The sequence below is a fragment of the Garra rufa genome, chromosome 5 (genome assembly GCF_049309525.1).
Source record: "Garra rufa chromosome 5, GarRuf1.0, whole genome shotgun sequence".
Taxonomy (NCBI): Eukaryota; Metazoa; Chordata; class Actinopteri; order Cypriniformes; family Cyprinidae; genus Garra; species Garra rufa.
In genome coordinates this window covers 33,308,868-33,325,772 of record NC_133365.1, presented here as the reverse complement: position 1 = coordinate 33,325,772, position 16,905 = coordinate 33,308,868, and the positions used below count along the sequence as shown (strand labels likewise).

The window sequence follows — 16,905 nt, the reverse complement described above, 5'->3', positions numbered from 1 at the left end:
AAATAACATGCATTTTGTTTGATCCCTCTTATTTTGGGATAATAATTAACATTTTGCAAATTCTGCAAGGTGTTTGTAAACTTTTGACTTCAACTGTATGTCCCGAAATACAAACATGGGAACATTTTAATGGTTTAATATTTGATGGTTTCTATTGTTTTTTTTATTTCAGCATGAATGTGACAGATGGTAGCGTGTTTTTTTACTAATGGTGCGTTAGCACTAGAGGACGCTATTACTCTGTACTTTTATTCAGCGCAAGCTCGACGTCTTCTTGTAAATGTGTTCCTCCTTCAGGCATTGGACTTTCTCCGTAAACTTTCCATTAACAATGAATCCATAAACATCGTCTGAATATTACGCCATTAAATTATGTAAATTTCCCATAATGCGGTGTTAATCTCAGTTAACACACCAGTTACACTCAGGTAGAATGAAGCCTCTTTCTCTTTTTCGCATTGCTTTAAATTAAAGCAGTTTTCTCTGAGAATGTCTCTTATCTCGGTATACCACACGGACCCTTTTCACTTCGTCTTACCTGTTTTCTTTCTTTTGTCACTTTTCAAGACAGTTCATAGAGTTGTCAGTTTTGCGGCTCCTCTTTGCAGTCGTATGATTGGTACAGTGTTACGCCAATCTTCATGTAGCCTGCGCTCTGATTGGTGGAGGCGTGGCCATAGTGGGCGGGGTTTACAACTGTCAGTCCCGCTGGAGTGAAACCGTGCAGTTCTCAGCGCGAGTGGACAAGTAACACGGATTCGGTAGTAGGAAAAACATCTGTATAGTACTAAAGGATACAGTTGAAACGTTTCACATGGGGAGCTAAAGAACAAAATGACGTGTATGCGTTACACTATGTTACTGTTTTCAGTTGTGGAGTTATTGTTGTTTGGATACACAGCTGGTTTGTCGCGTGCTGTACGCGATGAGAACGCATCTCCAGGCGCCAGACCCCCGCGTGCTGTGTTGGATGAGACGTTGGAGACGACCACCATCCCAAACCACTTACAGGAGGACGACAGGGACTCCAGGTTTTCAGCTTTCACCCCCACAATGACCATCTCATCCAGGGACTTCAGGACCACTGGTAAAACAAACCAACTGCAGCCCGTCTGGCTGACCACCACGGCTGCGCCTCTGACCAAAACAATGGACCCAACCTCCAAACGCAGTAAAGTCAAAGAAAACTCCACAACACTAAACATTACAGTAAAACCTACTTCTTCCTCTCCATTAAGTGGCACAAAAAACACAACACCACCTGCACTGGATACTGCAAACACTTCATGGACAGTGAAAAGCACCTCAAAGCCTCTTGTCGTGACCACTGAGAGAGGTAGGCTTAGTTCTTATTATTTTCAATGACATGCAATGTTTATAAAATGCATTAGTTTCCAAATAGTGTTCCTTCACCAAATACAAAAAAAAAAGGCCAGCTATAGTGTGTCCTTGAATTTCTTTCCCAGCCTCTGCACAACAGATTTTGAGGGGTTGCAAGACCTGCACAAGCTGCGCTCATGTGCTACATTTCTTATTTTATCATCATTACAGTATATACACAGAACTGCACTGTTTCCTATATATACTCCCTAGGTCACAGTTCAGTTTCAAACTGAAGAGTTCACAATAATTGTTGTTTACTGCTTCCTATTTTGGTTTTAAACCAAAACCAGTGCAGTCTTTGTTTGGAGACACACCTTTTTCTCACTTCACTTTTGTGACAGTACTGATAACTTGGCCATTTGATCAGCTGTATCATAAAATGAACTGACAGATAAATCCTTTCCACAAATCTCAGTACCTCAGTACAGCTGTATATCTGAAGGACGTTTGAGATCAGGCCAGTTGCGCAGAGACAACCTTCTTAAATTGCTTTAATGTGATTAATTGCCATCTGACTGCCAAAAGAGGAAAACAATCATAAATCTTAAACCCTCTCCTCATTTATCTTAAGTTACATGATGCCAGACTGGCTTAGAGAATAAGGATGATTAATTTTCATTAAGGTCATATCTAGTATAGTATCAGTCACCTTTATGTAGGCTTTATCTGTTTAATAGAATGATGCATTAATCTGTCTGATTCATGAGCTTTCATCCTGACAGTCTCTTGCTCAGAAACAGGGTGAGAAATTCCTCTTTTTGGTGCAATTAAATTCTCTCACTCTGAACTTGGACATGTTCAGTGACAGCAGTGGGATGAAGGCAGTTAAAAGGAAAGTGAACCAGCCATATGGGGTATAACCAAAGGTTCAGTTAAGACTGTATGTGATCTTCAGCCCCTCTGGAGTTCATTGGAAGTGATTGTACTGCAGGGAGACAGGTGTTTGAGATTACAGTGAATAAAAACCATCTCTTTCTATGTAGTGTCCTGAAGGCGACTGGCTCTGTTTCTGTTTGGGATTTGTTTCTGGATTGTTGCCCTTTGCTGTTTACTGCAGGTCTTAAATTGCTTCTGCGGAAAGGCAGATATATCACGTTAAACCCACTGATTCAGCAGCTTTATACACATATGAAGCACCGTCATCATATTTTAAGGCCTTTGTTCCTTCATGTACTGTATGTGTTCCCTTCCGAAGGGAACTCTCACTGCGTCCTCTAGATTCTTCGCATGCTCGTTCCCTATTCTCAGGGAACTAGGGTTACATACGTAACCTGAGACGTTTTGCATTGGAACATTTGTTGTGATTATCTGATTTATGAGTGGAGTGAACATTTCAGAAGCTGACTGTAAAAATAGCTGTCGTTTTCTAGTGAGGCAAGTTCAGTGACCTTGTTTCCACTAACATCTGTGACACCATAGTTTCTGGGAGGTGTCATTTTTGACCTGGATAGCGTCTTATTAGAAAGCTTAACCTAAAATCATGAGCGGAATATTCAGGATCGTCTCCAGTCATTATGATGTTAAGTAAATGTTTTGTTGTGATGATTGCATAAGAACATCTTTGGGATTTAGTTCTGGCAGCTGCTCCTTTTGATAAACCTTTTGTGACTGTTTAATATTAGCGGTGGTTTGAGAAAGTGAGAAACCCTTAAAACATTCACCTCTGTCACAAAATGATTTCAGACTCAGAAAAGACACCTTCACAAGTTATTGCAGAAGCAAGAATCAGAGCGAGACACCTTGAGTTCCTTTAATAATGAAAATCACCCCATACTACAGACCACACAAAATGCAATTTGACTTTTTATTATTACGAATGTTAGTGAATTGTTTTCTTTATTTTGTTGCTACAAAACACAGTGATCATTGATCAGTCTTGTAGATGTGCTAATGCAGTTTTATAGCTGTTGCACACACTGGTAATTGTCTCTTTTCAGTTTCCTCCATTATGTTCCCATCTTTGCTTTGTAGATCTATTTCTACAATCGCTTGTCAGACAAGCAAAGAAACAGAAATAAGATTGGGGAGAAATCATGTTTCTTTGTTCATGGAACATCTTTATGTATAGACACAATTTGTTGTACAGAAATTAAAGGATTAGTTTACTTCCAGAATGAAAATGATGATCCTGATCATTTACTCACCCTCATGTCATCAAGATGTTCATTACTTTCTTTCAGTGAGGTTTTCAGCGAGACTCAGTGGGTTAAAAGTCCAAATTGCTGTTTCAATTAAGCTTCAAAAGGCTCTACACAATCACTCATGTTTAGTTCTTTGTCTGTGTATTCCAGATCAAAAAGGTAGGGTAGGGTGAAAATCTCTATTTTATTCTCCAGCTTCAAAATCATCTGACATTGTTGTTTTACTTTTTATTCTTTGCACTTTCTTTCCAATGTGACTACGTAATGCGTGAAGTCGAACTAGTGCAAGACGAGCATTTGGGGTTAAAAATTATATAAATTTTTAAATTTACAAAAAAAAACAAAAACAAAGACCAATCATTTCTCTACATAAGACTCTAATTCCAAGTAGAGCCTCTTGAAGCTGTACTGAAACTGCAATTTGGCTCTTCAACCCGTTAAGTCCCATTGAAGTACATTATATGGAGAAAAATCCAGGAAATGTTTCCCTGGAACCTTAATTTCTTTTCGACTGAAGAAAGAAAGACATGAACATCTTGGATAACATGAGGTAAGTAAATTATCAGAATCATTTATTCTGGATGTGAACTAATTCTTTAAGTTCGCAAGAATGAAAAAATGTTGGCATTAAATTGCATAACAACTACAGTTGTTAGTTTATCCTAGAAACCGTTTGAACTTAGCCTTGCAATGTATTACAAAAGTAGGGTTAATATATGACAAACTGCTATCATATAGTCTTAGTCTACTTCTCTTATTTTGCACTGAACCGCTTAGTAATGTTTTGTTCTCAAAGATTTTTTGTTAATTTCAGACATTGTTAAATGTCAACCACCCTATTAAAGATAATTAACAATTTACAAGAATGCAGTTTACAAGCCGGTTTGAGGGTGAAATAATGCTTATAAAATTGACACCTGTTTATATTTAAGATGGTTCAACAAGAGTGGAATTAAGCATTAGACAAAACAAGAATATGAGTCTGTATTTTTCCCGTCAGAATCTTTAATTTGCCCTGTCCCAATTTCAGTGATTCCTGTAATGTGGTGTTTTTATTGCAGTGCAATCAGGGAAAATCACTTCCCAGCGATGTTTGTTCATGCTGTGGTGGTTCTTAGATAGGAGTATTTCATATATACAAGAATGCACTTTATTTCAAGGGTGCATAACAAACATCATAAAATAATGTGAACAATACACTAAAATACTTCATGGAGATGAGATTGGTTTATTGAACTGACCTGTTATGTGGCATACTCAATGGTAATTTTCTATATATTTTTTTAATTGCCAACAAATCATTTGTTAATAGGAATACACCCCAAACCACCATACAGTAGCTGTGATTCAGAGTTACACTGTACTGTAGCTGATATTGCACGTCATATCGTGCTCTACGTGTACGCAGCGTGTGGCTTATTAAAAACACAATTCAGACAAGGACAGTGAAAGTCATTTCATAAATCCCCAGCACTGCCGGACACACACAGACTCGTACGATGGCTGTTTTTCAGCTACCGTGCTGTCCTTGCTCAGCAGTTTCATAAACGGGTTTGAAGTAACATTAGCTCAAACTGATTGCTACCGTACACAGAGGTTATAGACTTTTAAAGTCTTTAACTATGCGTTACTATCTTACTGTACAGTTATTGACTAGATTTTTATAAGATGTGCTGTAGTAAGTTTAATATGGGCTGCATTTGCTGTGGTCTAAGTTACACATTAGGATATTATTTAAACATTGAAATTATTCACATCAAGCTCTGAATTGAAAATACTCCTGTGTGTTCACTTGGGTTTGGCTGTTTGAGCATTTCAAAGTCTGTTGACTTTAAACTTCAAATAGTTTGTTTGATGTCTCATATGCCAAACTAATACTATGCAACTGAAATGAATTGCAGTAGCGCAGCATGGCGACTGAAGTAACGGCTAAAGCTACTTTTCTTTAAATATGCAAATTAGTTGGAAGAGCTATTCATTTAGTTTTCTAACGTGCTGGGTAGCACATATTGATTTGCACCTTATTTGTGTATTCCCATATGGGAGTTTTATAAAAGCACTGGTCTGCTATTGCTTAGACTGCCATTCTTAATAGAGCTCCCAGCCTACAAACACCCTAAATCCAGTTCTTTTGTGAGGTGTAGACACTTCTAGACTACGTGGATTTATTTTTCTGCCTGATTAGAAACTCTAGGGAGTCCTAGAGCTATAATACACAGATAAATGCCCTTCTGCTTGTGTTTGATATCCAAGCTCTCAATATCCGCTCCCTCAACTATTTGAAAGTCAAATCCATAATGAATTTATAATCTACTGGCATAGCAGGCATACAGTATGAGTCTGTGTTTGGATATATCATTGCTAAAACACAAAGCATGTTGTAGCAATATATCCTAATGTTATATCCCTGTGCTATTCCTTATATATGCAAACAATATGACGTTTATTTCGCCTGTGGCATTAGTCCAGGCATTGAGCTTGTCATTATAGCTGAATTTATCTGCTTTGCATCCCTTATATAAAACGTGCATCCTAACCATCCAACTTTAGTGCATTTCTGTGTGTACTGTATTTATTCGTTTATGCATTATAATCCATTTCCTTGCTACTACCAATCAGCTCAATATCCAAAAGTGCACATATAGATATTGCTCAGCTGTTTATCTCCATCTCACACTCTGCTGGCCAGCACACTAAGTGCTCTGATGAAAATGAAGAGTGTCAGTTCGTGGACTGAGCACGCAACAAAGAGCAGGAGCAAGAATATCAGCACACGCTTAACTCGGGGTGCATTTACAGAGCTTTCACAATGCGTGCATGTCTTTGTGACTGAACTGATACCACACCCAGGCTTCTAGAAAATCCACTTCTTCTGAAAATTAATTTTAGGACAGGTTTGAACTTGTATGTCATTTCTGATCACTAATAATTCTTATTACAGTAGTCCTTCAGCTTTTATCTGATAGTCATGTGCCTTTCTCAGAGATGTAAAAGGGCTTATGTAGTTTAAAAATCTCTAAAGTAGGACTTGGTTGTACATAAGCGTAATAATTCCAAGCCGCACTTATTCAGTAAATATCATTTGCCGCTCATCTATCATTTACTTTGCTTGTTTGTGTTTTTTAGCTAGTGTCAACCTTTCTTTTTGTGATGTTTATGTGTTCCTCTTTTCTCTGTGAGATGAGAACAGAGCTCTCACACTCTCAGCGGTGCCACACAATCTGGCATGTGGGTGGCAATGCAGGGTGACAGTGGCCCCATCACCCATAACACCATGTTGCTCACCCTGAGGGTCAGCATGTCGTCGCACAGGCCCGTACACTTGTTACTGTTATATAAGTGTCCCGTAAATTTCTTATGTAACAACGCCAAAGCTACTGAATCTGATCATGGGATTTGCCCAAACATGTTCCGATTATGTGCGACTTCCCTGCACATCACAAACAAGAGTTCACCTTTTTTGGAAGCTATACATCTGATGATAGTGTCTACTTTTCACTAAGCATTTTAGCATTGATGGCACCTTAAAAAAGTTGTTAGTCTTCATTCAAGTCATGTAGTAATCACAATCTACAGTCATGTAGTAATTATGAATGATCACAAGGCAGTAAAACTACAAATTATGCTCCTTCCTTTTAACATAAATTATGATTGCAGGGCAGATTAGTGATTAACAAAGCCTTATTCGTATGGTTCCTTGCACAATACTATATGACCTCAAAACACATTAACCATAGCTTATCATGAAGTTCAAAGATTTGTTGAAGCAAGTCAAAATGCCATGGTTGCTTAAGCAAATGTTGTCTCACATTTGCTTTTGTGAAAGCTGTTGCCTATGTTTCTGGATGGGTTTAATGTAGGTTTTAGGGCTGTCACGATTCCTCGATTCAGTTTCGAAATACCGGAAGTGGTGCATTCCACAGGCAAGAATCAATGAAACACATTATTAGACAGTTTTTGCAAGGCTACCTGATATATTAAACCCATTCAAAAATCATAAAACATAATGCTATTGTGAATTCACAAAAGCTAAAATTCAATTAAATAAATAAATATAAATATAAATTATTTCTGTTCACTGTAAATGCTGCTCCACACAAACAGTTCTCATTTACATGTCTCAAACTCCATCTCTGCATATTGCTGTAAGGTTGGGTTTATTATAACGTTGATCTGGAAATGCAATATGCACCATTTCATCCGATTTGTAAGATAAATTATTTAGAAACCTACGCACACACAGGAGAATAGATCAATATGAATACATCAACTGTTCATTGCAATTTATTCTGAATTTACATGTTTTGATGTTCACATATTCAAGAAATTACAGTGGCTGTAGCATTTCTGTCATAAAGAAATGGCCATTGATTAAATGGACATTGGAATTAAATGCTGTTTAGTGAATATTAAACAAGGATTAGATCACGTTGTAAAGTGTAAAAACAGTCGTCAGACCGTTGGTGCCCCTGCAATCATTTGTTATAATGCATAATGCACGTTAGCTTTATTGTTTATAATACAAAATGTATTTTAACAGTTTTGTTCAATAAAATCATATGATAAGTCATTTTAAAGACTTGTTGGCTTAGGTCTATTTTTATTACCATAAAAAAGTAATTACAAACATCTGATCACTCAATTAAATCATCAGAATAATCGACTGACTACTCACTTACCAAAAGAATTGTTAGTGACAGTCCTAGTAGGTTTACTTTTTTTTTTTTTTAATGCGACTGACTGGACATTTCATTTAGGAATTGCTGTGATACGTACAACACCCAATGTAATAACATTACATTGCCAGATTTAGGGCCATCTGTTTGAGATAAAACTGAATGTGCTTTTAGCTCTATTCACTGGACATTTCACTTTTAAAATGTCATGAAATGTGCAAGAAGCGACATAAAAGCAGTCACCATAGGCACAAATTTCCAATGAGCCCTGCATTGATGAACAGTAGTGCAAATATGTACATGTATGTTATTTTTAGAGGTCAGCTTCTTTTTTCAGATACTTAAGTGCAGGAAGCAATGTGTGAATTAGTACAGCTGATAGCTTCATTCACCATCTCTTTGCCAGCGCATCGATCAAGATGAGTCTTTAGCTGCATTCACTGACAGCCTTCATTTTACAGTCTGGAGCCAAACGGCAGTCTGCCATTAAGGCTTTAATGATGGTAACTTGATATCTATCCGTATTGCAACAATGAGACTCCTCATGCAGACATTTGAACCTACACAGTATTTTGTTGTGTGAAAAAAAATGATTTGGAGCAGGACTTTCCAAGAAGGTGCCAAAGGTGAATGTAGGTCAGTGCTCCCAGCCCTGTAAGATGTGTAGCCGCTAAATGAAAGCTTTAATCCTTATTCAACCAGAACAAAGCTGTGATGTCGTCAACAAAGACTATGAGAAGCAGACAAGTCCTTTGCACAGTCTGACTTATGTTGCAGCCTGGAATTAAACCACACCATGCTGGTTTCATCTGGCCAGAAGAAAACTGGCCCCCCTGACTGAGCCTGGTTTCTCCCAAATTTTTTTTTCTACATTCCTGTTATTTCTAACGGAGTTTTGGTTCTTTGCCTCTGTCGCCTTTGGCTTGCTTAGTTGGGGATGTTTAATTTTTGGCATTGTTGTTGACTTGATTTTACAGACACTATTGGAAGGGAATTGAACTGAGCTGGACCATGACATAACTGAATGAACGAACTGACTTGAACTGAAAAATTGACTGTTTGCAATTGTCCTCTTTAATTATTGACACACTGTTTTCCTGTTTAATTCTGTAAAGCTGCTTTGACACAATCTGTATTGTATAAAGTGCTATATACTGTAGGGCTGTGCAGTAAATCGCATGCGATTGTCAAGTGTTTTAAATACCGCGCCATCTGAACGCAGGTGATGGAGATTTTCTACTAATCACAGAACCGGCTTTACTGATAAGTAGGGGTGTAACGATATTACAAACCGAACCGAAATATCGCGATACACCAACCACGATACGTATCACGAAACTCTCGTGGCGTACCGCGGTACTCTCACGCCCCCTGCTGCCCATTGTTGGGGTTGACGTCACTTGTCTCTAACTAATTTAACCAATTTAAACACATCTTTATTTTATCACATTTGATTAAATTGTATTAGCAATGATGAGCTTTTGTTCTAAATTTTGTTCTAAATATTATATTCTAAAGTTAGTATTTTCCAAGTGCATGTAATGTCATGTGACTTGAGTGAGCGATCACACTCGGTTACTACTCAGGGCTCGACATTAACGCTTGTCCGGGACAAGTGGATTTTGTGAAAGGGCAAGTGAAAGGGGATTTTACTTGTCCGACCGGACAAGTAACCTGATTAAAACATCAATTACAAACAATAACTAGCGCAGCAACGAAACTTTGGTGAGCATAATTCTGATTTTATTACTTAAGATGACTGAAAACGGACAGTATCAAGCTCGTGCAGGCTATCTGACAGAAAATCAACACTAACAGGCTCAACAGCATACACAAAGAAACAAGCATGAACAAACATACTGCGGTAGGAAAGCACCATTACGATTGCAAACGTGAGTGACATTGATGATTTTATACAACAGTAGTTCAATAAACTAGTAGTTAATATTAACTGACTTACATTTTAGACACATCATTAACCATTTTGCAAACGAAAATAGTTCTAAGCAACAGCAACAGTTCTAAGCAACTCCGTGAATCTCCGAGCAACACAGCGGTATTTCAGTCCTGAATGATTTAACTTTTTTTTTTTTAATGAATCGAGTCAGTGAACGAACTGGTTGAATCCATCTATGGTTGAATCCGTGACTCGCTCATTAAGACAGTGACTACTGCCACCTATTGGTGGTTCGATTTTATATTTAAAGGTATTGCATTTTTCCAATATTTTTGTATAACATTAATCTTATTACATTATTTATGTATTTGCAATTTTACTGTGTAAATGCATTTTTTGGAACCTCTTATCTTCATTAAACAGTCTAAGTAAATACAGTTAAATATCAATTTCATTGCAGGCCCAGAAAGATGGAGTTTGTTGATACTGATTTAATTTGTGCAACCATACAGAGTCTAATTATTCTAATTTGATGTATTGATAAAATTTAAGAATTTGCTGTGAATGATGACACATACAGTTAGTAAGGTTAGGAAAATAAAGTTAAAAAGTGTCCTAGAAATCAATTTAAGGCAAATATCACAAATATTCAGATTAAAGCAAGACCTTATAGAGTAGTGATGAGACTATTGCTTCAGATTGGATTAATTTACAGCAAAAAAGGCATTTTTTTTGCCCCGGACAAGTAAATTTTTAACTCGGACAAGTGAATGTCTAATTTTCACTAACTTACTCAGGTATCCTGACTGTACTAAAATGGGTTGGCAAAGTTAATAAAGAAAAAGTTTAGTTGTTCTTGTTATTAAGTGAATCTATTGTTCCTTAGCATTGCTGTTAAGATGACATCAACCCTAACCCCAGAGCAAACAGAAACCGAACCGAACCGTGGCCCCAAAACCGTGAACCAAACCGAATCGTGCCTTTGGTGTATCGTTACACCCCTACTGATAAGATATGCATGACAATCGCATGCGATTTATTGCACAGCCCTAATATACTGTAAGTAAAGGTGACTTGACCTGACTTTTACATGTTTGTGTAAAGTAAGCCTATACCTCATTGTCAGGTATCTTGAGCTGACTTCATTTCCTGCATTCTTAATGGATACTCAATAATGGAGAATCACCTTGTAAATGTCCTACCAACCACAAACACTCAAAGTCTTGTCTCAGCAGGTTTATGATTGTGTAAAGAAGACAGGCTCTTCCATCCTTATGTCCATAAAGACCATCACACTACCATTCAAAAAGAATCAGTAGGATGTTTTTAAAATATTCTATGCTCATTGAATCTGCAATTATTTTATGTAAAATATTAGTACAATAAATATATATTTTAAAGGATTAGTTCACTTCCAGAATAAAAATTTCCTTATAGATGTTCATGTCTTTCTTTCTTTAGTCACAAAGAAATGAAGGGTTTTAAGGAAAACATTCGAGGATTTTCCTCCAAATAGTGGACTTCAGTGGCGGCAAACAGGTTAAAGGTCCAAATTGCAGTTGCAATGCAGCTTCAAAGGGCTCTACACAATCCCAGTTGAGGAATAAGAATCTTATCTAGCGAAATTAAATGATTTTCTGAAAAAAGCAAAAAATGATATACTTTTTAACCACAAATGCTCGTCTTGCACTAGCTCTGCTATGCTTGTCTTCATGCATTGCGTAATCACATTGGAAAAGAAACACACTGTTAGATCTTCGTCCATGTACTTCAGTTTAAAAAGGTAGGGTAGGGCGAAAAACTCAATCTCATTTTCTCTTCCAGCTTCAAAATTGTTCGTCATCATTGATTTGCTTTTTTTGTAAAGGGTGTTTGACTTTCTTTGCACATACACTTTTGTAATCTTGCTAGTGCAAGATGAGCACTTGTGGTTGTGTTAATTTTTTTTTTTTTAGAAAATGAGAGATCATTTCGCTAGATAAGTCTCTTATTCCACAGCTGGGATTGTGTAGAGCCCTTTGAAGCTGTGCTGAAACTGCAATTTGGACCTTTAAACTGTTGGGCACCATTGAGGACCACTATATGGAGAAAAATCCTGGAATGTTTTCCTCAAAACCTTTATTTCTTATGACTGAAGAAAGAAAGACATGAATATCTTGGGTGACATGGTGGTGAGTAAATTATCAGGAAATGTATTCTGGAAGTGAGCTAATCTTTTAAAAATATAATTAATTCCTGTGATGCCAAGCTGAATTTTCATCAGCCATTACTCCAGTCTTCAGTGCCTCATGATCTTTCAGAAATCATTCTGTTTTGATGATTTGGTGCTCTAGAAATGTCTTATTATTAATGTTAAAAGCAGTTGTGAAAGTTTACTGTCACTTTTGATTTATTTAATGCATTCTTAATGCATCATTCCACTGGTACGGAAAAAACCCCACACTAACCTCAAACTTTTGACCGGTGTATCTGTGTTTCTATTAAATGATGCCTGCCCTCACGGGACTGTGAGAAGTAGGCTAGGAGGGAGTCTTGTAAGACGATACATGACAGATAAGATGAATACTTGTAATTGTTCCATTAAGAGACAAGTAAAATGTTTTCTTTTTGACTTTGTCTGGCAGAGCTCCCCTATTGTGTAATCTGATCTTCAGCAAGGTCACCTCTGATTCAGATCAGATTGCCCCCAGTCAGCTATGGGAACTGTACACGCTGAGAGCTTCTGCTAAATATATCACAGTGCTCCATTTCTCTCACTGCGTCAGTGCACATGTGTATATGTTTTTTCACGTGTTCACACTCGCAGGTCCGATGGGAGGTCACTGTAAAACAATGACACACTGCGAGAATGGCCCCCTCTGGGTTTATGCATGCAGTATGTTAAAAAGACAGAAGAAAAGGAACTTTTTCTGAATTTAGCACCCACCAGATGTGCTCCCTTATGGAGCGGTGTTATTTCAACCTATCAAAATGTGCTTCTTGAGATTTTACTAGTGATCCAGGGCTTGCCTTTGGCATTTTGTCAGGTAGGCTTTACAAAGAGATCCAAAAATGAATATTTTATCCGTTATTTTTTCCTCTCACACACGTCTTTGAAACTATCATCATCCTAAATTACAGCTGTGCTTTTCCTCTGGGTGAAAGCACCGGCTTCCTTTTTACCCAGAAAAAAACTGTATTTGAACACTGCATGTATGTGATGTAGTTTCTCATCAGATAAGCACTGGGGTTGCTACACAGCACGCTAATATTACAGCACAGTCAGAAGAATGGTGCTTTAATAATGAGGCTTCTTTGTTCTGCACAGTTTTTGACTTCTGGGAGCAAATAATTTCGCTGACAGCCTCTCGGTGACCTCAGTAATATTGCTGATCGTATTAGATGTGTAAGGTTACTGCTGCTGTAGGTGCTGGAGGCTTTGAGTTACAGAGCAGACTGTTTTTATACCAAAAAACTGTTTACTGAGGTGTTGACGTACACAGGAGAGAACAGCTTGTACTGTGAGAGCCGATAACAAGACGGACCAAGCTCAAGCCCTCTCTAAATCCTACAAAACATTCCTTGAAACAGTCCTTGAAGGCAGTAGCCAAGTACAGGCTGTATTCATCAAGCTGGTGTATTTCAGTCTGTTTTCAGTGACTACAGGTTCAGTGCACCCCTGGAGGTGCAGTCACCCCACTGGCTATGAAATGTGCACTTTCCATATCATTTCCATAAGGTGCGCTACTGGAATTGTAATGTTGCTGTTTTGCTCATACAGTTTCTTTGAGAGATATTTTGGCTTGAAAAAGAAAAACCAATACTTTTGATCCATATAGTGTATTTTTGGGTATTGGTACAATATACCAGTGCTACTTTAAAGGGATAGTTCACCCAAAAATAACAATTCTGTCATTAATTATTCAACCTCATGTCATTCCAGACCCATAAGACCTTCATTCATCTTCAGAACAAAAATTAAGATATTATTGAAAGCTCCTCTGAGAGCTTTCTGACCCTGCATAGACAGCAACACAACTGACACGTTCAAGGCCCAGAAGGTAGCAAGGACATTGATAAAGTAGTCCATGTCCATGTGTGTGCAAAGAAAGCAAAAATAACTAAGATGAGCGAAGGTCTTATGGGTTTAGAACGACATGAGGGTGAGTAATTAATGATAGAATTTTAATTTTTGGGTAAACTATCCCTTTAGAAGTGCTTTATATTTTAATTAATTTAAGACTTTGCTGAGTTCCACAGGGAAAAGTCATATGTTCAGAGTGAATAATTAATGACAGAATTATAATTTTTGAACAAGCTATTTCATTAACAAACCAACATTATGCATTCATGCTGATAGTTGTCAGTATGTGAAGACCAAGACCGCTGGAACACAAAAGATCTAGTTAAACATTCGAAAAAGTACACTTTTAAATACCAATGTTCTCTCATATGACTCATTTCAGCATTAACTGGGGAAAATCATCACCAAGATAATAAAATCTTACATTGGAAAGAAAAGATAACATGTAGTTAATCTCTCTTCTCTCTCGCACACAGGACTTCAGTGCAACTGTAGTGCTGAGGGCTCAGAGGACCAAGATACCTGCGACCCTGTCACAGGTCAGTGTATATGTCTACCTGGATACATGGGTCGGCGTTGTGATGAATGTGCCGATGCATATTTCACCAATGGGACCAGCGGCTGCCAGGCTTGTGAATGTGACTCCTATGGAGCCAAGAGTCGACTCTGCAATAGGTGAGTATCTGCTCTACTCACACCAATTACATCACCCTTTTCTGGTTCAGAACTATGGGTATCATGCAGATAGGTGGAGAATTTCCTCAGAAACCTCTTTACAACAGAATGTAGAATTTGAATAAATGTATTTAATAGCACTGTGTGTTCCCAGCTTTATAATATATAATAGTCCCAAACTCCCAATGAAATGAAAATGTTATTTTTTGGGCTTTTATTATGAATATCCTAGCCTTAATGTTATCTGTAAGCTAGTGTGCTCCAAAACAATGGCAAAATTCACATTTAGAAGATATAAGCATTTAACATTTACAGTCTGTAGCTTCCACCAATAAGGATCAATGATTTTAATTGATTTGTCCAATTAAATGCTATGTATAATCCGAAGCGTCCCGCCCCCTACATTATAAATAGATGCTGAAGCTGCAGCTGATCACTTGTTCACAGAATTCGCATTTTCTCTATGGTGAATAGCAACATAGTGCACTATATAGGAGATAGGGAACGATTCAGACAGTGTAAATATGTTTTCCATTGGCGTCAAAGAAGTCTAGTTCCGCTAGAAACACAAATCACAGAAGTGCATTGAAGCTCGCTTCGGTCCAGAGACATGATAGCACGGAGCGGATCATATGCATGACTCGGCACAGACCACAAAATGTATCGGACACATTTGAATTCTACACAGAATGCTATTTTATATATAGATAATGCAATATGGATGAGATTGTGTCTGTCATACGCTGTGAAATGTGGCTTTACACAGCTCAACAGCTCTAGCCCAAGCTGTGATATAAACAAACCCAATTGGCAATTTAAAAAAGGGGGCTAACTGCTGGATATGTCTTCCTGTTTCAGTTGAACTTACGTCAACACAAAGAATAACACTGCGTGTTTCTAAGCACTTCAGTGGACCTTTAAAGTGTCTCATGCAGTGTGATACAGCTACTGGTCGAATTATGATCTGAACTATGAGCTGTGTGTCTGGGTTGTCGGATAGCATTTCATGTTTCATTTCCTGTATCTCTCATTGTGTAAAGCTGTACTTACCGTATGTCTCATGTTTGTCCTTAATTTGACATCTGCATGAATGCAGTCAGCAGGCATGGAGAGATCAGTCTCTGCACTGCAGTAACTGGCTGCTGGGTTTTCCCTACCCCTCGACTTTGTCAGCTTCCTGCCAAACTGCTGCAATCATGTCACACTTATTGTATCATAGTAACAGAATGTCACCTGTCAACCGTCTGTGGTTTTTCCCAGTGAGCCCCTTTATGATATGAGTCTCTGAGTAACCTTCGCCGAGTACGTTCCCCTGCATGGATCCTGTCTGAGCATGTTTGTGGGTGTGTCGTGGTGTCATACCTTGTCATTGACTGTGTTGTTTTGTGCACCTGTTATTCATATTAGACTGTAGGAATACAGTTAGGCCACAGAAACCTTATATTGTCATACCAAACCACCACACATTCCTAGGAATGTGAAACTTATTTCACAACATTACAATAAAAACAAAAACAAAAAACAAATAGGACAAGGTAATATAAATATTTAAAGGCAATAAACATCTGTCCGTCTGTCCATCTGTCATAGCATCCTCTGTGAACTTCATGTTGGCTGTTTGTTTTATGCTTGACAGTAATAACTCAAACATCGTTAAAGTATTAGTTCACTTCCAGAATAAAATTTCCTGATAATTTACTTAACCGCATGTCAAGATGTTCATGTCTTTCTTTCTTCAATTAAACGCATTGCGTAATCATATTAGAAAATTCACGCAGTTAGTTATGAAAAAGTCCATCTGATTTTCTCCTCCAACTTTAAAATCGACTGACAATGTTGTTTTACCTTTTTTTTTTTTGTGAAGGGCATTTGACTTTCTATGCACATTCTCTTTGTTAACACTGTGTCGGTGTCAAGGGGCAACCTCCCGCTCTCTCTATTGAAACCAACATGGAAGTGACTTAAACTGCAATTCATCGTCTGGCCGCTAGAGACTGGCTTCAGAAGGGAGTCAGTCCCATTGACTCCCCATGTTAAAATGCCCAACTTTACAGCAGAAAAAAGTATGTT

At 37.8% G+C, this 16,905-nt stretch overlaps 1 protein-coding gene across 1 annotated transcript in view; it reads left to right on the top strand.

The window, feature by feature from the left end:
• The first annotated feature begins 740 nt into the window (after nt 1-740).
• LOC141334722 (multiple epidermal growth factor-like domains protein 9) overlaps nt 741-16,905 on the top strand; it is a 97,501-nt gene continuing 81,336 nt past the window's right edge. Inside the window, exons 1-2 of the mRNA XM_073839940.1 lie at nt 741-1,336; nt 14,637-14,835. Coding sequence (XP_073696041.1) covers nt 835-1,336; nt 14,637-14,835 — 701 coding nt within the window. The 5' untranslated portion in view covers nt 741-834. The remainder of the gene's footprint in view (nt 1,337-14,636; nt 14,836-16,905) is intronic.